The 24327-nt window shown below is 45.4% G+C and overlaps 1 protein-coding gene and 1 pseudogene across 2 annotated transcripts in view; both read left to right on the top strand.

The window, feature by feature from the left end:
- Positions 1–8424: 8424 nt before the first annotated feature.
- On the top strand, positions 8425–12744 carry LOC112626549 (annotated as a pseudogene).
- A 974-nt stretch (positions 12745–13718) lies between these two features.
- The window catches only part of EIF2B3 (eukaryotic translation initiation factor 2B subunit gamma), a 147926-nt gene continuing 137317 nt past the window's right edge, over positions 13719–24327 (top strand). For both annotated transcript variants that reach the window (XM_025404876.1, XM_025404868.1), the window contains exons 1-3: positions 13719–14092; positions 19537–19693; positions 22755–22900. In XM_025404876.1, coding sequence (XP_025260661.1) covers positions 19546–19693; positions 22755–22900 — 294 coding nt within the window. In that variant the 5' untranslated portion in view covers positions 13719–14092; positions 19537–19545. The remainder of the gene's footprint in view (positions 14093–19536; positions 19694–22754; positions 22901–24327) is intronic.

Below are 24327 nucleotides of genomic sequence, written 5' to 3'. Positions count from 1 at the left end.
CTGGAATTCCAGCACTTTGGGAGGCTGAGGTGGGCAGATCACTTGAGCCCAGGAGTTGGAGACCAGCCTGGCCAACATGGTGAAACCCTGTCTCTATTAAAAATACAAAAATGAGCAGGGCTTGGTGCGTGTCTGTGGTGCCAGTTACTTGGGAGACTGAGGTGGGAGGATCGCTTGAGCCCGGGAGGTGGAGGTTGCAGTGAGCCAATCATGCCACTGCACTCCAGCCTGGGCAACAGAGTGAGACCATGTATCAAAAAAACAAAAAAAAGGTCGGGCGCTGTGGCTCATGTCTGTAATCCCAGCACTTTGGGAGGCCGAGGTGGGCGGATCACGAGGTCAGGAGATCGAGACCATCCTGGCTAACATGGTGAAACCCCGTCTCTACTAAAAATACAAAAAAAATCAGCCGGGCATGGTGGCAGGCGCCTGTAGTCCCAGCTACTCGGGAGGCTGAGGCAGGAAAATGGCGTAAACCCGGGATGCAGAGCTTGCAGTGAGCCAAGATTGTGCCACCGCACTCCAGCCTGGGCTACACAGTGAGACTCCATCTCAAAAAAGAAAAGAAAAGGAATATCTGGGAGAACCCTGTGTATGAACAGCCCCCCTACACCCCCACAGTGGCCAGTCACACCCTCAAGCACAGCCCCAGGGTCCCAGTCATATCAGAGTCCAGGTACAATGTGAGACCTTGTGGTGGCTGATTGCCCAGAGAAGTGGCTTGCGCGGAGTCTCGCCCTGGCAACTCTTCCCCTTCCTGTCCTCTAGGGCGCGCCCTGACGCTGCCCTAGTTGGGAAACTTACTGTGCAAGAGGTTGATCTCTGCCTGCACTGGGTACACCCTGAGGCCTGTCCCAAAACACAGAACTTAATAGCTCAGTCTCTCGGCTGCCACCGCCTCCCCTGGCCCCCTGCACCTTGGGTGGTGAACCCCCTTCCCTCCCAGGGAGCAGAAGGCATGGGAACCCCCAAGGCCACCACTCCCACCCAGCTGTGCTTTTCCCAGGTCAGAGGTGCACCTCTTCCTTCTCTCCCTTCAGGAAAGGGCCCAGGCCACATGCACCTACAGGAAGTAGCCAGTTTCTGTGCCTGGTATGGTCACGTGAAGTCTTTAGTCCCTCTTTTACTCACACTGTATATTTCGTAGCCTGCATTTCATTTAACCATTCATTCATCCATTCAATAAACTAATAGGCATCAAGCACCTAGGTCAGGCACTACACTAGGTGAATGGATAAAATAGTGGCTAAAGCAGTGATAATTGTTACTCTCATGGGATTTAAACTCTAATGGGAGAGACATATATAAACAAAGAGTTCCATAAACAACACTTAACATTTTTGTAAAAACTACAAAGAAGTGAAAATTGTTAGGGGCTAAAACAGGATCGTTCTAACCAATGCAGCTCAATGAAATGTGAAACTCCCAAGGCATGTAAATGAACACAAAGGTCAACTGAGAAGCCTGTTGAGCCTGTGGAGTGTAAAGGGAGGAGAGAAATGAGACTCCAGCCTTATAAGGCCAGTTTTAGGATTTTATAGTGAGCAGCCCTGAGGGCGTTAAGCAAGAAAGTGACATAACTATATTTGCCTTGGTGGCTGTGTAGAGAATGGGTTGAGAAGGAGACAGGTGGCAGGGATTAATCAAAGCAGGAAATGATGACGACTGGGACAAGGGGGCACTCATTTTAACCATAATTATTATTATTATTATTATTATTAATACCGAGTCTCACCATCACCCAGGTTGGAGTGCAGTGGTGCGATCTCGGCTCACTGCAACCTCCACCTCCCGGGTTCAAATTATTCTCCTGCCCCAGCCTCCCGAGTAGCTGGGATTACAGGCGCCCGCCACCATGCCCAGCTAAATTTTGTATTTTTAGTAGAGATGGGGTTTCACCATGTTGGCCAGGCTGGTCTCGAACTCCTGACCTCATGTGATGTGCCTGCCTCAGCCTCCCAAAGTGCTGGGATTACAGGCGTGAGCCAGTGTGCCTGCCTGACCATTATTTTTATAGGTGGCAATTGTATTACATTGTAAGGAACTTTCATAATTTGTATTTATTTTAAAACCTCTACAGATGGACATTAAGATTGTCCACAAATTTTCAACACCAGAAACTACAGATGTTGCAATAAACATCCTCATGTATATACCGTTGCAATATCTATTTATTTCCTTAGAATAACTTCTTTTTTTTTGAGACGGAGTCTCCCTCTGTCTCCCAGGCTGGAGTGCAGTGGCATGATCTTGGCTCACTGCAAGCTCTGCCTCTTGGGTTCACACCATTCTCCTGACTCAGCCTCCCGAGTAGCTGGGACTACAGGCGCCCGCCACCACGCCCAGCTGATTTTTTTGTATTTTTAGTAGAGATGGGATTTCACCGTGTTAGCCAGGATGGTCTTGATCTCCTGACCTTGTGATCCGCCTGCCTTGGCCTCCCAAAGTGCTGGGATTACCGGCGTGAGCCACCATGCCCAGCCTAGAATAACTTCTTAAAATCATCAAACTGCAAAACTGCCCTGTAAAAAGAATGAATCGATTTCATTCCCTCTAATGTCGATTTCCTAAAATCTCACCACACTTAAAAATGTTTTCTGTCAATTCAGTGTGCTGGGAAATGGTAAAATTGTTATGTTTTATTTGCATTGCTTTGTTTAGTATATGGAGTCATTATTTTTCTTCTTTATGAGCTACCTTCGTATATTTTTGTCCATTTTTCTGTTGTTTTCATTATATTTTTCTTAATGATTTTTAGCAACCTTTGCGTGGTACTAAAATAATAAAAGCTTCGTAGTTGCTGATCATCCTCTTAGCAAAGCACTGTGCTGTGTAACATACATTCACTGTCTTGTTTTATCTTTTCAACAACTCCGTGAAGTAAGTACTATTATTATGCCCCTTTCCAGATGAGAAACCTAGAGCAACGAGGAATTAAATTACTTGCCCAGGATAAGTGGTTAAGTGATGGAGATTAGGATGGTAGTCTGCCAGCTCCAAAGCCTACTGACTCAAGTCACTAAGGTGTTATATCCTAACCCCTTTGTCTGTCATGTCAGATGTTGCAAATGTTTTCATAGTCTGTCCTTTGCCTTTTAATTCCATGTATGTTCTTTTCTAATGTAAAAAGTTCAAAATTTTTTTAATAATTTTTTTTTTGAGATGGAGTTTCGCTGTTGTTGCCCAGGCTGGAGTGCCATGGCACGATCTCTGCTCATCACAACCTCCGCCTGCTGGATTCAAGCAATTTTCCTGCCTCAGCCTCCTTAGTAGCTAGGATTATAGGCATGTGCCACCATGCCTGGCTAATTTTGTATTTTTAGTAGAGACGGGGTTTCCCCACATTGGTCAGGCTGGTCTGGAACTCCCGACCTCAGGTGATCAGCTCGCCTTGGCCTCCCAAAGTGCTGGGATTATAGGCTGGGCGCGGTGGCTCACGCCTATAATCCCAGCACTTTGGGAGGCCGAGGCGGGCGGATCACAAGGTCAGGAGATCGAGACCACGGTGAAACCCCGTTTCTACTAAAAATACAAAAAATAAGCCGGGCGAGGTGGCGGGCGCCTGTAGTCCCAGCTACTCAGGAGGCTGAGGCAGGAGAATGGCATGAACCCGGGAGGCGGAGCTTGCAGTGAGCCAAGATGGCGCCACTGCACTCCAGCTTGGGGGAACAGAGCAAGATTCCGTCTCAAAAAAAAAAAAAAAAAGTAAGTGCTGGGATTAGGGGCATGAGCCACTTCGCCCAGCCAGATTTTTTTATTTATTTATTTTTGTTATGATTTTATTTTAGACAGGGTCACTCTGTCCCCCAGGCTGGACTATAGTGGCATAAGCTTGGCTCACTGCAACCTCCACCTCCAGGCCAGGCGATCCTCCCACCTCAGCCTCCCAAGTAGCTGAGACTACAGGCATGCACCACCACACCCAGCCAACTTTTTTCTTTCTTTCTTTTTTTTTTTTTTTTTTTTGTAGAGCCAGGGTCTCAGCATGTTGCCTAGGCTGGTCTTGAACTCCTGGGCTCAAGCAATCGGCCCGCCTCAGCCTCCCAAAGTGCTAGGATTACAGGCATGAGCCACCACGCCTGGCCAATAATTTTTTATTTTTAATTTTTGTGGGTACATAGTAGGTTTATATATTTATGGTGTACGTGAGATGTTTTGATACAGGCATGCAATGTGTTATAGTCACATCAGGGTAAATGGGGGTATTCATCCCCTCAAGCATTTATCCTTTGTGTTGCAAACAATCCGTTTATACCATTTTAGTTGGTTTGGTTTGGTTTCGTTTTTTGAGAGAGTCTTGCTCTGCAGGCTGGAGTGCAGTGGTGCAATCTCGGCTCACTACAACCTCCACCTCCCGGGTTCAAGCGATTATCCCACCTCAGCCTCCCAAGTAGCTGGGCCTACAGGTGCCAGCCACCATGCCTGGCTTATTTTTGTATTTTTAGTAGAGATGGGGGTTTCACCATGTTGGCCAGGCTGGTCTTGAACTCCTGACCTCAGGCGATCCGCCCACCTCAGCCTCCCGAAGTGCTGGGATTACAGATGTGAACCACCATGCCTGGCCTCTTTTAGCTGTTTTAAAGTGTGCAGTTAAATTATTATTGACTGTAGTCAACCTGTTGTGCTGTCAGACACAAGGCATTACTCATTCAGACTCTTTTTTGTACTCGTTAACCATCTTTATCTCCCCCTAATCCCCCCACTCCCCTTCCCAGCCTCTGGTAACCATCCTTCTCTATCTCTATGGGTTCAATTGTTTTGATTTTTAGACCTCAACATGTTTATGAGCTCAAAATTTTTTCTTTATGGAAAACCTATATTGGATATATACCATGGGGAGGCAATATACTGTTGTGTACTAGTTAAGAGCACATTCTTTGGAGTCAGCTTGACTATATCCATATTCTGGCTATGCCACATACTAGCTATTGACCATGGGCAAGTTGCTTAACCTTCCTGTGCCTCAGATTCCACCTTTAAATTTATTTACTTATTTTTTGAGATGGAGTTTCGCTCTTGTTGCCCAGGCTGGAGTGCAATGGCACGATCTCCACTCACCGCAACCTCCACCTCCCAGGTTCTGGGCCAAAATGAACTTTTTTTTTAGATTCCACATATAAGTGAGATCATACAGTGATTTTTGTTTTTTTGTGTGTGTGCGTGCCTGGCTTATTTCACTTAGCATAATGTTCTCCAGTTCCACCCATGCTGTTATGAATGACAGAAGATATTTCTTTTTAAAGGCTGTATAATATTCCTGTGTATGTGTGTATGTATGTGTGTGTGGATGTGTGCGTGTGTGTGTACTGTTTATCTACTGATACACACTGAGGTTACTTCCTTATTTTGGCTATTGTGAATAATGCTGAAATGAACATGGGAGTGCAGATATCTCTTCAACATTCTGATTTCAATTTCTTTGGATATATACCCAGATGTGGTATTGCTGGATCATAAGGTAATTCTTTTTTAGTGTTATGGTTTTTGGGTTTTGCTTGTTTATTTGTTTGTTGAGGAAAGGTCTCATTCTATTGCCCAGGCTAGAGTGCAGTGGCACCATCTTGGCTCACTGCAACCTCAATCTCCTGGGCTTAAGCCATCCTCTGACCTCAGCCTCCTGAAGTGCTGGGATTTCAGGTGTGAGCCACTGTGCTAGGCTCCAATTTAAAAACAAGGGGAAAAATCAGCCAGTTGAAAAGTCGTTTTCCATAAAGGGGAAAAAAATCACCAAATTGATTAAATCACTTATTTTTTAAAAGTTACTCACCATTTTAGAACATGAATGCCCAGATTCTGACCTTTAAAACCACCAATGAAGAAAATTCTGTGTGCTTGAAAAGAAATACTAAAGTTCTAATTAATGAAAACTGTTTCCAAGTTCCTTTTGTTAAATACTGTAGCATCATTTTATCTCTAACTTATCATGGATCTATTGGGCAATTACTGGGCTTATGTACAAAAATACAGCACAAGACTGGGTTCAGTGGTCACGCCTGTAATCCTAGTTCTTTAGGAGGCTGAGGCGGGGGAATATCTTGAGCCCAGGAGTTCAAGACCAGCCTTAGCAACATAGTCAGAACTTGTCTCTACTAAAAACAAAAATTTTAATTAATGAGGCATGGTGGCAGGCACCTGTAGTCACAGCTACTCTGGCGGCTGAGGTGGGAAGATCGCTTAAGCCCAGCAGGTCAAGGCTGCAGTGAGCTGTGATCGTGCCACTGCGCTTCAGCCTGGGTGACAGAGCAAGACCCTGTCTCAATCAATCAACAAAATGCAAATATTTTAGGACCTGCAATTGTTTGCCAAAGTGGAATTTCTTTTTTCATTTTTATCTTTCATTCACTACTCTAAAAACAATAATTCCCCGCCCCACTGACAAGTCTCTGGCCAAATGGAGTAGATGGATATTGTGAGGTGGCCAGCAAATTCCCAGCAAGATCTCTAGCAGACCGTGGGAAGAGAGTTTGTGAGCCAAGGCCCAAATTTTGAAAGGTTTCTTTTGTCTTCCACAGTTTAGAGAGCTTGCCCTTGTTAAGTTATTCCCCCACCACATATGAACACAAACACACACACACATATATACACACAAATATCCCTTAGGGAAGAAATGAGGATAATTGAGGTCAAGATGAAACAAACATTTCAGGGAATACCCTGTATTTAATAAGCATTTATTAAGTATCACCTGTGTACTTAATAAATAATAATAATAAATAAGCATGGGGCTAGGCATGGATAATAATATGAATTGACAGTGAGGAGGAAAGTTCAGAAGAAGAGATGCTGTCAGCAACCTGGCTCTCAGCCCAGTTTTCCCACCACCAAATGGGATGTCAAGGGAAAATCGTAAGATTTCAATTCATCCAATATTATTCACTGAGCATGTCCCAGGTTCTATGCTAGGTCCCGGGGAGACGGGAACAAATAAGATATAGCACTTATCTTCAAGGCGCTCCTAGTGTGATAAAGACATGGAAAAGAGGATGACAGTCCTTTATGGTGAGTGCCATAATGTAAGTCCTAGAAGCAGTAAGAGCCAGGAGGAATCCATAAGGCAGTAGTTTTTCAAATGTGCTCCATGGGTTCCTGAGAATCCCTAAGACCCTTTCAGGGGATCTGTCAGGTCAGAACTATTTTCATAATAATATTAAAATATATTTACGTTTTTCATCGTATTGATATTTGCATTGATGGTGCCAAAGCAATGGTGGGTAAAACTTCTGGTGCTTTACTGAGCATGAATCGAAGCATTGGCACCAAACTGTACAATAGTCATTTTATTTTTTAGTCGCATACACTTGCAATAAAAGTAAGAATAAACATTAAGGCCAGGCACAGTGGCTTACCCCTGTAATCCTAGCACTTTGGGAGGCTGAGGTGGGAGGATCCCTTGAGCCAAGGAGGCAGAGGTGCCAAGATCATGCCAGTCTACTCTAGCCTGGTCAACAGAGCGAGACCCTGTCTTAAAGAAAAAAAAAATTGGCCAGGCACAGTGGCTCACACCTGTAATCCTAGCACTTTGGGAGGCCGAGACAAATAGATCACTTAAGGTCAGGAGTTTGACATCAGCCTGGCCAATGTGGTGAAGCCCCATCTCCACTAAAAATACAAAAATTAGCAGGGGGGTGCATGCCTGTAATCCCAGCTACTAGGGAGGCTGAGGCAGGAGAATGGCGTGAACCTGGGAGGCAGAGCTTGCAGTGAGCCGAGATCGCGCCACTGCACTCCGTCCAGCCTGGGCGAAAGAGTGAGACTCCGTCTCAAAAGAAAAAAAAGAAAAAGAAAAAAGAAAAAAAATTAAACAAAGTCAGTTACACTTAAGAAAGTCTTTGATTAAGCAGTAAGCTATATTAATTTTATTAAACATTGGCCTGAGTACATGTCTTTTTTTTTTTTGAGATGAAATCTCACTCTGTTGCCCAAGTTGGAGTGCAGTGGCACGATCTCAGCTCACTGAGACCTCCACCTCCCGGGTTCAAGTGATTCTCCTGCCTCAGCCTCCCAAATAACTGGGAATACAGGCACACGCCACCACGCCCAGCTAATTTTTGTATTTTTAGTAGAGACAGGGTTCCACTATATTGGCCAGGCTGGTCTTGAACTCCTGACCTCGTGATCCACCCGCCTCGGCCTCCCAAAGTGCTGGGATTACAGGCGTGAGCTACCATGCCCAGCCCATGTCTCTCTCTTTTTTTTTGACTACCAAATATCCTAGTTTACTGAGTACGTGTCTTTTTAATACTCTGTATAATGAGGTGGGAAGTACACATTTAGCCCTTCTGTGCATACAAAAGAAGTATGATTGTTGTCTCCAAGAGAAACAGTTTTGTGATAGTTTGAGCTGCAAGTTGAACTACTGCTTTTTCATGGAGCACTATATTTAATCGAAAGAACAAGTGGAGGTGGCTGCACAGTCATGGCGGAGGTGACCAAAGCCACATAATGTCCGTAGTTCATGCATCCATCCATGCCAAATGGATGGTGGAGAAGGTGATTGGGACAAAAGTGCAAAAGACTGCTAAAGTGAGAGTGACCAGGCTTGTTCTGGATGCCTATTTATTAGAGTATTATAATAAGCGGAAAACCTACTTTGCTCGTGATGCCCTTCAGCAGTGCACAGTTGGGGATATTGTGCTTCTCAGAGCTTTACCTGTTCCACAAACAAAGCATGTGAAACATGAACTGGCTGAGATTGTTTTCAAAGTTGGAAAAATCATAGATCCAGTGACAGGAAAGCCCTGTGCAGGAATTACCTACCTGGAGAGTCCATTGAGTTTGGAAGCCACCCAGTTAAGCAAAAATCTGGAAGAACTTAATATCTCTTCAGCACAGTGGAGGGAGAGTGGAAGAAGGAGCTAAAGGGAAAGATTGACATGTTTATGTTATGGAAAAAGAATTTTTTCTAAGTTTCATCGCAAACTGTGTCCAGTTTGTGGTGTTTATGAAATAGCTAAAAGCAAATGAAGGGCATATTATGGTTTTTCATTTAAAAAAAAAAGAAAGAAGAACAACTGACCAACTATGCCTGCCAATGTATAAACAAAGTGAGCCAGCTACTTCAAGGGAAACCACTAACAGTATTTGCCGCCAATGATAATATTTGAGCTTTGAAGATAAAATTAGAATTGTTTGTTTATTTGTTTTTTGTTGTTTTTTTGTTTTGTTTTGTTTTTGAGATGGAGTCTTGCTCTGTCACCCAGGCTGGAATGCAGTGGCACAATCTCAGCTCACTGTAAGCTCCGCCTCCCAGGTTCATGCCATTCTTCTGACTCAGGCTCCCGAGTAGCTGGGACTACAGGCGCCCGCCACCATGTCCAGCTAATTTTGTATTTTTAGTGGAGACGGGGTTTCACTGTGTTAGCCAGGATGGTCTCGATCTCCTGACCTCGTGATCCACCTGCCTCGGCCTCCCAAAGTGCTGGGAGTACAGGCTTGAACCACCACGCCTGGCCAAAAATTAGAATTTTATAAAACTTGTATCTGTCATCATCAACTTCCCAGCTTTCCAATATTTAAGAATTTTTCTGATGAGATTGTTAGTAATATTAACAAATGTGATTTTAAAATATTGTATAATGAGTCAGTGTTAGGAAGATCTGCATAACTCTGTGAACCAATATTTTACATATTATTGTATACCAAGTTGCAAGGTCATGCATGGGGAAAATGTCCATTCAAAGTGCAAGTATTGTAACAAAGTACAAAATGTTCATTGATATAATTTCCGATTCTACATTGCAACAAACCTTTAACAAACTACCACTTGTTGAATTTTGGTATAGTATCAAAGAATATCTAAAATTATCTGAAAAGGTTATTAAAAGCTCTCTTACCAACTACGTATCTATGTGAAGTCACATTTTTATGATAAAATTAAACCAAAATAATATATCACAGTAATGGAAAAATCAAGCTGTTTTCTGTTAAGCCAGTCACTAAAGAGACTTCAAAAAGGTGAAACAATGGCATTCATCTCACTAAACTTTTTGTTTTGAAAATGTAGTTGGCCTGGCACAATGGCTCACACATGTAATCCCAGCACTTGGGAGGTCAAGGCAGGCAGATCACCTGAGGTCAGGAGTTTGAGACTAGCCTGACCAACATGGAGAAACCCCGTCTCTACTACAAAGACAAAATCAGCTGGGCGTGGTGGCGCATGCCTGTAAATTCCAGTTACTTGGAGGCTGAGACAGGAGAATCACTTGAACCCAGGGGGCAGAGGTCTCAGTGAACTGACATCGTGCCGTTGCACTCCAGCCTGGGCAACAAGAGCGAAACTCCGTCTCAAAAAAAAAAAAAAAAAAAAATTTTTGATATGGTAAATATTGATAAATACAATCCATATAAACAAAAGCTTTCTGGGGTCCTCAGTAATTTTTAAGTATAAAGAGTCTAGAGATGAAAAAATTTGAGAATTATTGCCCTCAGGGAATAATTTAAAGTGAGTTTAAATTGAAGCAATCTCTCAACTACTTTCCACAATAGAAGAGAAAGCCCTCTAGTTCCTTGAAAAACATTCGCTAGTTTAAACATAAGGATATGAAACGGATGGCAGATACGGGGCTGACTGCTGTTCTTACTTATAATTTCTTATTTATAATTAGTTCTTACCTCAAAACCATGCTGTAATTTCCAAAGCTTGGTTGAGGTAAACCAAGAGAGAGAGAATATCTCTATGTTTCCATAGAGGGGTAGTCAGACTTCAGGCCTCCTGTGGCCAGATCAATCAGTTCATGGCAAGGCAAAGATAGGCTGGTTTTAGGATATGAGTCCCTTTTTTTTTTTTTTTCCTCAGGGTCTAAGCAGAACTCCTTCTGGAAAAAACGACAAGTCCTAATCACTGACTGCTGTATCTGCAACACCAAGCATCTAAGACACTGCTTGGCATATATTAGGCACTCAATAGATATTGTTGAAGTCATTCCTCCATGGCACATACCTGTAGTCCTAGCTACTTGGGAAGCTGAGGCAAGAGGATCATTGAACCCAGGAGTTTGAGTCCAGCCTGGGCAGCATAAGCTGACCTCATTTCTTTTTTTTTTTTTTTTTTTTTTGAGACGGAGTCTTGCTCTGTCGCCCAGGCTGGAGTGCAGTGGCGCGATCTCGGCTCACTGCAAGCTCCGCCTCCCGGGTTCACGCCATTCTCCCGCCTCAGCCTCCGAGTAGCTGGGACTACAGGCGCCCGCCACCGCGCCCGGCTAGTTTTTTGTATTTTCAGTAGAGACGGGGTTTCACCATGTTAGCCAGGATGGTCTCGATCTCCTGACCTCGTGATCCACCCGCCTCGGCCTCCCAAAGTGCTGGGATTACAGGCTTGAGCCACCGCGCCCGGCCTGCTGACCTCATTTCTAAAAACAAATGAATAAATATTGTTGAATGAAGTCAAGCTCCTTTATTTTTATTACAGAAATCATACTCTACCTTTTAGCTGGCAGGGAGGTAAAGCAACTCAAGATTTAAGAGATGAATCAGACCTGGCACAGTGGCTCACGCCTGTAATCCTACCACTTTGGGAGGCCGAGGCAGGCAGATCACTAGGTCAGGAGTTCAAGATCATCCTGGCCAATCTGACGAAACCCCATCCCTACTAAAAATACAAAAATTACCCAGGCATGGTGCCGCACGCCTGTAGTCCCAGCTACTCGGGAGGCTGAGGCAGGAGAATCGCTTGAACCCAGGAGGCAGAGGTTGCAGTGAGCCGAGATCCTGCCTCTGAACTTCAGTCTGGTGACAGAGTAAGACTCCGTCTGAAAAAAAAATTATGAAATTGCAGGAATGCATGGGAAAAAGAGAATGGCCATTGGTCCTGTTATCTAGTGCAACTTGATAAACCACTCCAAAACATAGAGCTTAGAACAGCAGTTATTATCTATTCGTCATTTTTTAATATTTATTTCATTTACTTAGAGATCCCATCTCTTTGTTACCCAGGTTGAAGTGCAGTGATACCATCTTGGCTCACTGCTACCTCTGCCTCTTGGGATCCAGAGATCCTCCTGCCTTCCAAGTAGCTGGGACCCCACAATGCGCCACCACACCTGGCTAATTTTTGTATTTTTAGTAGAGAGGGTGTTTCACTATGTTGCCCAGGCTGGTCTCGAACTCCTGGGCCCAAGGGATCCATCCGCCTCGCTTCCCAAAGTGCTAGGATTATAAGCCTGAGCCACCGCACCTGTCCAATTACTGTTTTGTTAAAAACAGGGTCTTGGCTTTGCAGAAGCAGCCGCCGACCGGAGCTCTGTACTATCAGCCATGGTTAACCCCACCGTGTTCCACATCGCCCACGGCAAGCCCTTGGGCCGTGTCTCCTTCGAGCCATTTGCAGACAAGGTTCCAAAGACAGCAGAAAACTTTCGTGCTCTGAGCAATGTAGAGAAAAGATGTGGTTATAAATGTTCCTGCTTTCACAGAATTATTTCAGGGTTTATGTGTCAGGGTTGTGACCTCACACGCCAAAATAATGGTACTGGTGGCAAGTCTACCTACGGAGAGAAATTTGATGACTAGAGCTTCGTCCTAAAGCATACAGCTTCTGGCATCTTGTCCATGGCAAATGCTGGACCCAACACAAACAGTTCCCAGTTTTTCATCTGCACTGCCGAGACTGAGTGGTTGGATGGCAAGCATGTGGTCTTTGGCAAGGTGAAAGAAGACATGAATATTGTGGAGGCCATGGGGCACTTTGGGTCCGGGAATGGCAAGACCAGCAAGAAGATCACCATTGCTGACTGTGGACAACTCTAACAAGTTTGGCTTGTGTTTTATCTTAACCGCTAGACCATTCCTTTTGTAGCTCAGGAGAGCACCCCCTTCACCTCATTTGCTTGCAGTGTTTTTTTTTGAGACGGAGTTTCGCCCTGTCGCCCTTTCCCAGGCTGGAGTGCAGTGGCACGATCTCGGTTCACTGTAACCTCCACCTCCCGGGTTCAAGCAATTCTCTTTCCTCGGCCTCCCGAGTTGCTGGGACTACAGGCGCATGCTGCCACGCCTGGCTAATTTTTTTTTTTTTTTTTTTTTTTTTAGTGGAGATGGGGTTTCATCATGTTGCCCAGGCTGATCTTGAACTCCTGAGCTCAGGCAATCCGCCCACCTTGGCCTCCCAAAGTGCTAGGATTACAGACGTGAGCCACCACACCCGGCCTGCTCGCAGTATCTTATCTTTGTGCTCTCACTGCAGTTCCCTTTGGGTTCCACGTTTTCCTTGTTCCTTTCCATGCCTAACTGGATTGCAGAGTTCAGTTTATGATTATGAAATAAAAACTAAATTAAACAAACAAACAAACAAAAAAACCAGGGTCTGTCTCTGTCATCTAGGCAGGAGGAGTGCAGTGGCCCGATCATAGTTCCCTGCAGCCTCGAACTCCTGGGCTCAAGCGATTCTCCCACCTCAGCCTCCCGAGCAGCGGGGACTACAGGCACACACTACCCAGCTAATTTTTATTTTTATAGAGACTGGAGTCTCTCTCGCACAGGCTGGTCTTGAACTCCCGGTTTCAAGCAGTCCTTTCACCTCGGCTTCCCAAATTGCGATTACAGGCATGAGCCACCATGCCCAGCCGCCCCCAGTTTTGATGACTAAAGTTAATGTGAGTGGCCTTGTTATACGTCTCACAAATAGGAAGCCCTGCAGGAGCATTCGGTGATTTTTTTTCACTAGCTAGCCAAAATTGCGGATCCCAATGAGCTTTCTTTCACTGAATGTACTCGGAGCCAAGTCCTAGACTTACTCCCTGAGGAAAAAGGCTGAGTTGCTCCGTCTGGGTTCCTGGCACCCTGCGCTGGAATACTCAAAAGGCGTTGGTAATGTGGGACAAGTGTCGAATGCTCCTCGGTGGCCCCGCCCCCTCCGGCCCCGCCCCCTCCTCTCTGCGGCGATTGCGTCCCCTCCGTCATCCATCGCTCGGCGCTCGTCCCTTCTCCGTGGGTCTGCTCAGAGCGTTCCATCGAGTTTCTCGGCCATCGCGCGCCTGCGCCGTTGGGCTGTCAGTCAGAGGCGGCGTGGAGAGCGCTGGGAGCGGTTGTGGCGTGCGGGGAGCTGAGGTATAGCTGTGACTTCTGCCCTGCCAGGCCGCGCACGAGCTGGCTGACCCGGGTGAGCAGCGCGGTGGGGCCACTCATCTGAGGGAGGCGGGCATGTCGAACTGGGCCGAGGTGGACCCCAAGGGGTAGGAGGGGGTGCTGAGCCCCGAAGTTGCCAGCTTGACTCCCTGCTCGACCCGACCGTGTAGCTGTGTCCGAAGTAGAAGGGAGGTTGGGGGAAAATCCGAGCCAACTACCTTATGCAACAGATGGAGAAACTAAGTTTCTAATCTCAGCTACTCGAGAGTCTGAGGCGGGAGAATCGTTTGTTGCAGTGAGCCGAATTCCCGCCATTGCACTCCAACCTGGGCAACATAGTGAGACTCTTCGTTTCAAAAAAAAAAAGAAAGAAAGAAAAAAGAAAGAAAGGAAGTTTCGAGGAGGGGAGGTTCTGCTTGAAGTCACAGCTAGCGAGCGAGCACCAGACAGGCACCAGACGCCTTTAGCACTGTGCCTGCACTCTTTCGCCCCAGCCCTTCATTCGTTTATTCAGCCTTCCTTTAGTTGTTTGGATGCAGGGCAGTGAAATACAAGGAGGAATGCAGCAAGGTCTCTGCCTTCAGGCAGCACACGTGGAATGACAGACCAATTCTGTTACAGTTTTCGTATCTATTTACAACTGGAAAAGGCATGAGTGCTATGATGCAGGCAAGTCTGAGATGCGGCGAGCACCCTCTCTAAAGCTTGGGAGGCAGCGAGACTCGTTGCCAGGATTCCCGTCACCCATAGTCGTGGCAGTGACATGAGCATTTGACAGTCTGCCTGGTAACATGATTAGTTATGTTCTTGGTAACTATTCATGCTTCCTAGGTTGCCTTTCTTCACCCAGAGCCTCCTTGAGAGCTGGAACCTCAGTTCCTAGTGACCTGGATTCTAATGCCCTTGTGCACATGTTTGAGTTTGACTCTTACACAGTTGTGAAGTTCACAGGTCCTCATTCCACTCTGATTTCTGACATCTGACTGGGAATACAGTGATGATGCACACACAGTCCAAGAAAGTCACTTTTAGACTCTTATATAGACATTTAAGAGACATTAATATTATACTTAAGTAGACATTTAAACACATGTGCAATGAAACCCTGTAAAGGCTAAGATAATCTGCACATGGCAAAGTGGAAGCACTTCGGGGAAAGGAGTCACTTCTGGAGGGATGGGAATGGTTAGGAATGGCTTTGTAGGCAAGAGGATTCTTGAGCTGTCTTCAGAGTTTAATAGGTGATTGCTAGATGCAAGAGAAGGCAGACAAGGAAGCAACAGTAGCAGTGTAGAGACCAGAATTATGAAGCAGCATGTTCAGTTAGTAGGAAGGTTTTCCCTGATCTAGTCTCTGTCTAATAAAGCAAATACAAATATAGTGCTTCTCATGGGATGGACATTATTTTGTCTACTTTACGTAGAATAACATTTAATCTTAACAACAACTCTGTGAAGTAAAACTGTAATTATCCCCATCATAAAATGCAAAAACAGGCATAGAAAAGTTTAGTTTGCCCTAGTTCACACAGCTAATAATAAATAGTAGATCTAGAATTCAAACCTAGGCATTCTGACTCTATGGTCTGTGAACCTAACCACCAGGCTTCCTTCTGGAAGCTGAGGACACTGAGAGTTTTAAATGTCAGGCCCCTGATCACACCACCTATGAGTGACAGAATCGTGACTCAAACTCATCTTTTGACTCTTTTTTTTTCTGTCAGACATCTTTTAATGTTTTCTTTTTTTCTCTTTTTTTTTTTTTTTGTGACAGGATCTCACTCTGTCACACAGGTTGGAGTGCAGTGGTCTCATTCTGTTGCCAAGACTGGAGTGCAGTGGTGTGCAGCCTTAACCTCCCAGGCTTAGGTGATTCTCCCACCTCAGTCTCCCGAGTATCTGGGACTACATGCATGCACCACCACACCTGGCTAATTTTTTATAGAGATGGGGGTCTCACCATGTTGCCCAAGGCTGTTCTAGAATTCCTGGGCTCAAGCAATCCTCCCATCTTGGCCTCCCAAAGTGCTGGGAGCATGAGCCACTGTGCCCGGCCATCTTTTCGCTCTTTTTTATTTTTATTTGTTTTGAGACAGTCTCACTCTGTCGCCCACGCTGGAGGGCGACTGGTGTGATCTTAGCTCACGCAACCTCTGCCTCCCAGGTTCAAGTGATTCTCCTGCCTCAGCCACCCGAGTAGCTGGGATTACAGGCACCTGACACCATGTTTGGCTACTTTTAAAATTATTTTTAGTAGAGACATGGTTTCACCAAGTTGGCCAGGCTACTCTTGAACTCCTGACCTCAGGTGATCCACCTACCTGGGCCTCCCAAAGTGCTGAGATTACAGGTGTGAGCCACCACGCCCAGCCCATCTTTTGTCTCTTAAGCATCCAGTGCTCTTTTCATAATAACATTAGATGTGGTGGATGTTATATAATGCCAAAATTAAATTAAATTCCAGTCTGAGGCAATGCTTGCTAGAATCTAAATGACCATATCTTTACATTGTGAATGTTATGCAAGAGCCTTCACTTTGTGCCTTGAGTATAGTAGGTGTTAAGCGCTGCACTTTAGATGTTGATGTCCCTGGGCCCAGGAGTAATAATAATTATAGTAAAGTTGCAACAAGTTATTTGGCAATTTGATGTTGAATACATTGTTTCTTCTGAATGTTACCTTTTAACACATTTAAAATTACATCATTGTTGTAAGTCAGAGAAAGTAGTTTCAGTTTAAATCAATAAAGATGGGTCAGGCACAGTGGCTCATGCCTCTCATCTCAGCACTTTGGGAGGCCCAGGCAGGAGGCTTGAGGCCAGGAGTTTGAGACCAGCCTGAGAAGCATAGTGAAACCCTGTCTCTATAAAAAATTAATTAAAAGAATTAGCCAGGCAGCCAGGTGCAGTGGCTCACACTTGTAATCCCAGCACTTTGGGAGGCCGAGGCGGGCAGATGACCTGAGGTTGGGAGTTCGAGACCAGCCTGACCAGCATGGAGAAACCCCGTCTCTACTAAAAATACAAAATTAGCTGGGCATGGTGATGCATGCCTGTAATCCCAGCTACTTGGGAGGCTGAGGCAGGAGAATTGCTTGAACCCAGGAGGCAGAGGTTGCGGTGAGCTGAGATTGCACCACTGCACTGCAGCCTGGGCAACAAGAGAGAAACTCCATCTCAAAAAGAAAAAAACAAACAAACAAAAAAAAAACAGGCATGGTGGCGCCCACCTGTAGTCCCAGCTACTCCAGAGACTGGGGCAGGAGGATTGCTTTGGTGCAGGAGGTTGAGGCTGTAGTGAGCCATGATCTTGCCACTGCACTTCCAGACTGGGCAGTGGAGCAAGACTCTGTCTCTGAATAAATAATAAGTAAATAGGCTGGGCGTGGTGACTCACGCCTGTAATCCCAGCACTTTGGGAGGCCGACTCGGGTGGATCACCTGAGGTCAGGAGTTTGGGACCAGCCTGGCCAACATGGTGAAACCCCATCTCTAATAAAAATACAAAATTAGCTGGGCATGGTGGCCCATGCCTGTGATCCTAGCTACTTGGGAGGCTGAGGCAGGTGAATCGCTTGAACTTGGGAGGTGGAGGTTGCAGTGAGCCGAGATCACGCCATTTCACTCCAGCCTGGCAACAAGTGTGAAACTCCATCTCCAAAAATAAATAAATAAATAAATAAAGATTTATGACCTTTTACTGTGTTTCTGTTCTGTGGTAGTTTCTGTAAAGAGATTCTTTTCAAAGTCAAATAGGTTTGTTTATTACCTTGAGTTTGAAAAAAGGAATTAACCGTTTGGTTTGTTTTTATAATTGTGTTCTGTAAATCTAGGTTCAGATACAAGCCTACGTTTGTGTTTATAGTGATATCTTTAAAAATTGGAGGAATGGCCGGGCGCGGTGGCTCAAGCCTGTAATCCCAGCACTTTGGGAGGCCGAGGCGGGTGGATCACGAGGTCAGGAGATCGAGACTATCCTGGCTAACATGGTGAAACCCCGTCTCTACTAAAAAAAATACAAAAAAAAAAAACTAGCCGGACGTGGTGGCGGGCGCCTGTAGTCCCAGCTACTTGGAGGCTGAGGCGGGAGAATGGCGTGAACCCGGGAGGTGGAGCTTGCAGTGAGCCGAGATCGCGCCACCGCACTCCAGACTGGGCGACAGAGCGAGACTCCGTCTCAAAAAAAAAAAATAAATAAATAAATAAAATAAAATAAAATAAAATAAAAATTGGAGGAATAAGATGAGCCGATGGCTGAATTATTGGAGTCTTAAGTCATTTCATACTTTTCAGAATCCTAACATGCTTGTGTTTCTGCTGTTAATTCTAGTCAGACATCTTTTAATGTTTTCTTTTTTTCTCTTTTTTTTTTTTTTTTTGTGTGTGACAGGATCTCACTCTGTCACACAGGTTGGAGTGCAGTGGTCCAGTCTCGGCTCACTGCAACACCTGCCTCCCAGGCTCAAATGATCCTCCCACTTCAGTTTCCCAAGTAGCTGGAACCATAGGCACAAGCCATCACGCCTGACTAATTTTTTGTATTTTTGGTAGAGATGGCGTCTCGCCATGTTTCCCAGGCTGGTCTCGAACTCCTGAGCTCATGTGATCCACACACCTCAGCCTCCCAAAGTGCTGGGATTATAGATGTGAGTCACCTCACCCAGCCTAATATTTTCTTTTTTTTTTTTTTTTTTTTTTTTTTTTTTTTTTTTTTTTTTTTGAGACGGAGTCTCACTCTGTTGCCCAGGCTGGAGTGCTGTGGCCGGATCTCAGCTCACTGCAAGCTCCGCCTCCCGGGTTCCCGCCATTCTCCTGTCTCAGCCTCCCGAGTAGCTGGGACTACAGGCGCCCGCCACCTCGCCCGGCTAGTTTTTTTTGTATTTTTTAGTAGAGACGGGGTTTCACCGTGTTAGCCAGGGTGGTCTCGATCTCCTGACCTCGTGATCCGCCCATCTCGGCCTCCCAAAGTGCTGGGATTACAGGCTTGAGCCACCGCGCCCGGCCTAATATTTTCAAAGAATAAAAATTCATACATCAGAAGCCCACTTGGTAAACTCTTACTTCTTCAGTGTCAGCTCAAGCATCACTTCCTCTAAAACCTTCCCTGTGTTTTCAATGACAACTAGATGTTCCTTTTATTGTATGCCCACTATATCTTGGATATTTTTCTGCTGTGGCACTAATGACATATATTGCGATTTACTGAATTTGTCTTCTCCACTTAATTGTGAATAACTCAAGGGCAAGGGCCCTTCATTCATATCCTCCCACTTTTACCAAGGATAGAACTGAGAATACATATTGGTAGACATAATGTTTATCTGCAGCTAAGCTTTTCTTACTCTGATTGCTAGAGTTGGGAATTATGCATTTGACATAGTGGATATCAGTAACCTAGATAAAAATAGGCTAGTATTGTGTGTGCTTTGATTTTTGTTACATTGGTTTTTTTCTGTTAATTGTTTTTTCTGTACTTGCAGTTTGTAAAAATGGAATTTCAAGCAGTAGTGATGGCAGTAGGTGGAGGATCTCGGATGACAGACCTAACTTCCAGCATTCCCAAACCTCTGCTTCCAGTTGGGAACAAACCTTTAATTTGGTACCCATTGAACCTGCTTGAGCGTGTTGGATTTGAAGGTGAGCTATGACAAAGTGAGCTGTGAACTCATAAAACTTTTAGGGGATTTGATCCCCATGATTTGTCAGCATTATGAGAGTGAGAGAGGATGACTAGAACTCATTGGCTGAAGACTGGCTTTTTAAAATAAGGAATGTAGGAGTACTCTATTGCTGTGTGAAAAAGGTTGAGAGGATAGCACTAAGTGTTGTCGTTATGGAGCTCATGTCCACAGTGATCCAAGACGAACCCTGTAAGGATATCAGAAAGAGCAGATTGAGACCTTAAATGCCTCATAGTCAGTACTTAGAGTCTATTATGTACCAGGTAATATTTGTATTATCTGATACATAATATATATATGTTTTAAATTGTGTTTTGATGTAAATACTAGGTTCTGTTTTTTTTTTTTTTTTTTTTGAGATGGAGTCTCGCTCTGTCGCCCAGGCTGGAGTGCAGTGGCCGGATCTCAGCTCACTGCAAGCTCCGCCTCCCGGGTTCACGCCATTCTCCTGCCTCAGCCTCCCGAGTAGCTGGGACTACAGGCGTATTAAGCATGGAGGTACAGAATTGAAAAGACAGCTCAGGCCCTGACTTCCAGAACCTTAAAGTCTAGTGATCCTCTCTACTTTTTGCTTGGGTAACTACGTAGATAGTCATGCCATTACTAGGTAGATAGTTATGCCATTAAGTAGGAAAAGGAATAGGAGAGAAGGAACAGTTTTGTTGTTTTTTTTTTTTCTGAGACAGAGTCTTGCTCTGTCACCCAGGCTGGAGTGCAATGGCATGATCTCGGCTCACTGCAACCTCTGCCAGGGTTCAACCTCTCCCAGGTTCAAGCGATTCTCCTGCTTCGGCCTCCTGAGTAGCTGGGACTACAGGCATGTGCCACCACGCCTGGCTAATTTTTTGTATTTTTAGTAGAGACGGGGTTACACCATGTTAGCTAGGATGGTCTCGATCTTGTGACCTTGTGATCCACCCACTTCGGCCTCCCAAAGTGCCGGGATTACAGGTGTGAGCCACTGTGCCTGGCCAGGAAAAGGTTTTAATGAATTTTGTCTTCATTAAAATAATGAGTTCAGCTTTGGTCACATTGAGTTTGAGGTGTCCTATATTTAAATATAATAAATCAGGGTGCCAAAGCCTGAGGCCCAGTCTTGTGATCCAGTGTTCATTCCATTATTAGAGTTGCCTCCAATAGGAAGGGGTGGTAGCTTAATAGCTCTCTCTTTGTATTGAATGAAGATTTAAAATGTTGGAGTCTCACTCTGTCGCCCAGGCTGGAGTGCAGTGATGTGATCTCAGCTCACTGCAGCCTCCACCTCCCTGATTTAAGCAATTCTCCTGCCTCAGTCTCCCAAGTACCTGGGACTACAGGCGTGCACCACCACTCCCAGCTAATTTTTTTTTATTTTTGATAGAGACAGGGTTTCACCATGTTGTCCAGGCTGGTCTTGAACTTCTGACCTCAAGTGATCTGCCTGTCTTGAACTTCTGACCTCAAGTGATCTGCCTGTCTCGGCCTTCCAAAGTGTTGGAATTACAGGCTTGAGCCACCACGCATGGCCCCATTTGGTTTTTTTGATTTTTTGATATAGGGTCTTACTCTTTTGCCCGAGGGTGGAGTACAGTGGCATGATTTCAGCTCATTGCAACCTCTGCCTCCTGGGCTCAAGCGATCCTCCCATCTTAGCCTCTTTTTTTTTTTTTTTTTTTTTTTTTTTGAGACGGAGTCTCGCTCTGTCGCCCAGGCTGGAGTGCAGTGGCCGGATCTCAGCTCACTGCAAGCTCTGCCTCCCGGGTTCACGCCATTCTCCTGCCTCAGCCTCCCGAGTAGCTGGGACTACAGGCACCCGCCACCTCGCCCGGCTAGTTTTTTGTATTTTTTAGTAGAGACGGGGTTTCACCGTGTTAGTCAGGATGGTCTCGATCTCCTGACCTCATGATCCGCCCATCTCAGCCTCCCAAAGTGCTGGGATTACAGGCTTGAGCCACCGTGCCCGGCCATATCTTAGCCTCTTGAGTAGCTGCGACTACATGCACGCCACCACGTCTGGATAATTTTTCTTTTTTTTCTTTTTTTTTTTTGGCAGAGACAGGGTTTCGCCATGTTACCCAGGCTGGTCTTGAGTTCCTGGGCTGAAGTTATCCACCCGCCTTGGCTTCCCAAAGTGTTTTTTGTATTTCTTCCCATTTGTATATTTGATGAACGTTCTTCTGAATTCTTCATATCAAGGAGAAGTGGCATATAATATATTAAAGTGTGGGCACCATTCATATAGACCTGATTTTTTGTTTGTTTGTTTTTTTTTTTGAGAGAGACTCACACTGTTACCCAGGCTGGAGTGCAGTGGGGTGATCTTGGCCCACTGAAACCTCTGCCTCCCAGACTCAAGCAATCCTCCCACCTAAACCTCCAGTTTTTTGAAGTTTTTTGTAGAGACAAGGTTTTGCCATGTTGCCCAGGCTGGTCTTGAACTCCCGGGCTCAAGTGATCTGCCTCCCTCGGCCTCCCAAAGTGCTGGGATTTACAAGCATGAGCCAGTGCACCCAACCAGCATGTCTTTTAATCCAAGATACCTTATTTATAAGATGAGACTGCTGTAAGAATTAATTAGGGGAGGCCAGACGCAGTGGTTCATGCCTGTAATTGCAACCCTTTGGGAGGCCAAGGCTGGTGGATCCTTTGAGCCCAGGAGTTGGAGACCAGCCTGGGCAACAGAGTAAAACCTCATTTCTACAGAATGTACAAAAATTAGCCAAGCATGGTGGCACATGCCTGTAGTCTCAGCTACTTGGGAGGCTGAGGTGGGAGGATTGCCTGACCTTGGGAGGTTGAGGCTGCAGTGAGCTGTGATAGTGCCACTGCACTCCAGCCTGAGTGGCTAAGACCCTGTCTGTAAAAAAAAAAAAAAAAGAATTAATTGGGGGAATGCAGGTAAAACACATTGAAAAGGCGCAATAATATTAGCAGTTGTTATTATACCTAGAAATAGACCAAATCTAATTGAAATAGTGAAACCACTGTCTACATGAATAAGTTTTTGCTTTTCTTTCTTTTTTTCTTTTGTCCTATAGAAGTCATTGTGGTTACAACCAGGGATGTTCAAAAGGCTCTATGTGCAGAATTCAAGATGAAAATGAAGCCAGATATTGTTTGTATTCCTGATGATGCTGACATGGGAACTGCAGATTCTTTGCGCTACATATATCCAAAACTTAAGGTGAAAAGCGATTTTTTGACTCTTCTTGTTTATTGAAGATAAATAATATCTAATACATGCATTATAGTTTTGTTTTGTTTTGACAGAGCAAGGCTCTGTCACCCAGGCTACAGTGCAGTAATGTGATCTCAGTTCACTGCAACCTCCACCTCCCAGGTTCAAGCAATTCTCCTGCCTCAGCCTCCGAAGTAGCTGGGATTACAGGCGCACGCCACCATGCCTGACTGATTTTGTATTTTTAGTATAGACGAGATTTCGCCATGTTGACCAGGCTAGTCTCGAACTCCTGACCTCAGGTGATCTGCCTACCTCAGCCTCCCAAAGTGCTGGAATTACAGGCGTGAGCCATCATGCCTGGCCCCCAGTGCATTATAGTTTACAAAACTTTATTTCTAATATATTTTTACATCACATACTTTGTTAGCCATGTACTCTTTAGTTGCTCTTTGATTTGGTTACTAGGAAAGATTTAGATATTCATTTGTCATAGTCACTGGTTTCCTATGTTTTTGAGTAATGGTACATTTTTATTTAAAAAAAAAAAAAAAGACGGCCGGGCGCGGTGGCTCAAGCCTGTAATCCCAGCACTTTGGGAGGCCGAGGCGGGCGGATCACGAGGTCAGGAGATCGAGACCATCCTGGCTAACATGGTGAAACCCCGTCTCTACTAAAAATACAAAAAACTAGCCGGGCGTGGTGGCGGGCGCCTGTAGTCCCAGCTACTCGGAGGCTGAGGCAGGAGAATGGCCTGAACCTGGGAGGCGGAGCTTGCAGTGAGCCGAGATCGCGCCACTGCACTCCAGCCTGGGTGACACAGCGCGAGACTCCGTCTCAAAAAAAAAAAAAAAAAAAAAAAGACATACTCTAGGCCAGGCATAGTGGCTCATGCCTGTAATCCCTTTGGGAGGCCAAGGCGGGTGGATCACTTGAGGTCAGGAGTTTTGAGACCAGCCTGGCCAATGTGGTGAGACCCTGTCTCTACTAAAAAGACAAAAATTAGCTGGGTGTGGTAGCGCACATCTGTAATCCTAGCTACTGGGGAGGCTGAGGCAGATTTGCTTGAACCCAGGAGGTGGAGGTTGCGGTGAGCCGAGATCACGCCACTGCACTCCAGCCTGGGCAACAGAGCGAGACCCCATCTCAAAAAAAAAAAAAAAGATATACTCTAAATGTGCTTCAAAAGATTCTATTTATATGAAGTTCATGAACAAGAAATGTTAATATAGGCCGGGCGCGGTGGCTCAAGCCTGTAATCCCAGCACTTTGGGAGGCCGAGACGGGCGGATCACGAGGTCAGGAGATCGAGACCATCCTGGCTAACACGGTGAAACCCCGTCTCTACTAAAAAAAATACAAAAAAAAAAAACTAGCCGGGCGACGTGGCGGGCGCCTGTAGTCCCAGCTACTCGGGAGGCTGAGGCAGGAGA

The sequence above is a fragment of the Theropithecus gelada genome, chromosome 1 (genome assembly GCF_003255815.1).
Source record: "Theropithecus gelada isolate Dixy chromosome 1, Tgel_1.0, whole genome shotgun sequence".
Taxonomy (NCBI): Eukaryota; Metazoa; Chordata; class Mammalia; order Primates; family Cercopithecidae; genus Theropithecus; species Theropithecus gelada.
The sequence above is the reverse complement of the archived record's forward strand: the minus strand, read 5'-3'. Positions and strand labels throughout refer to the sequence as shown.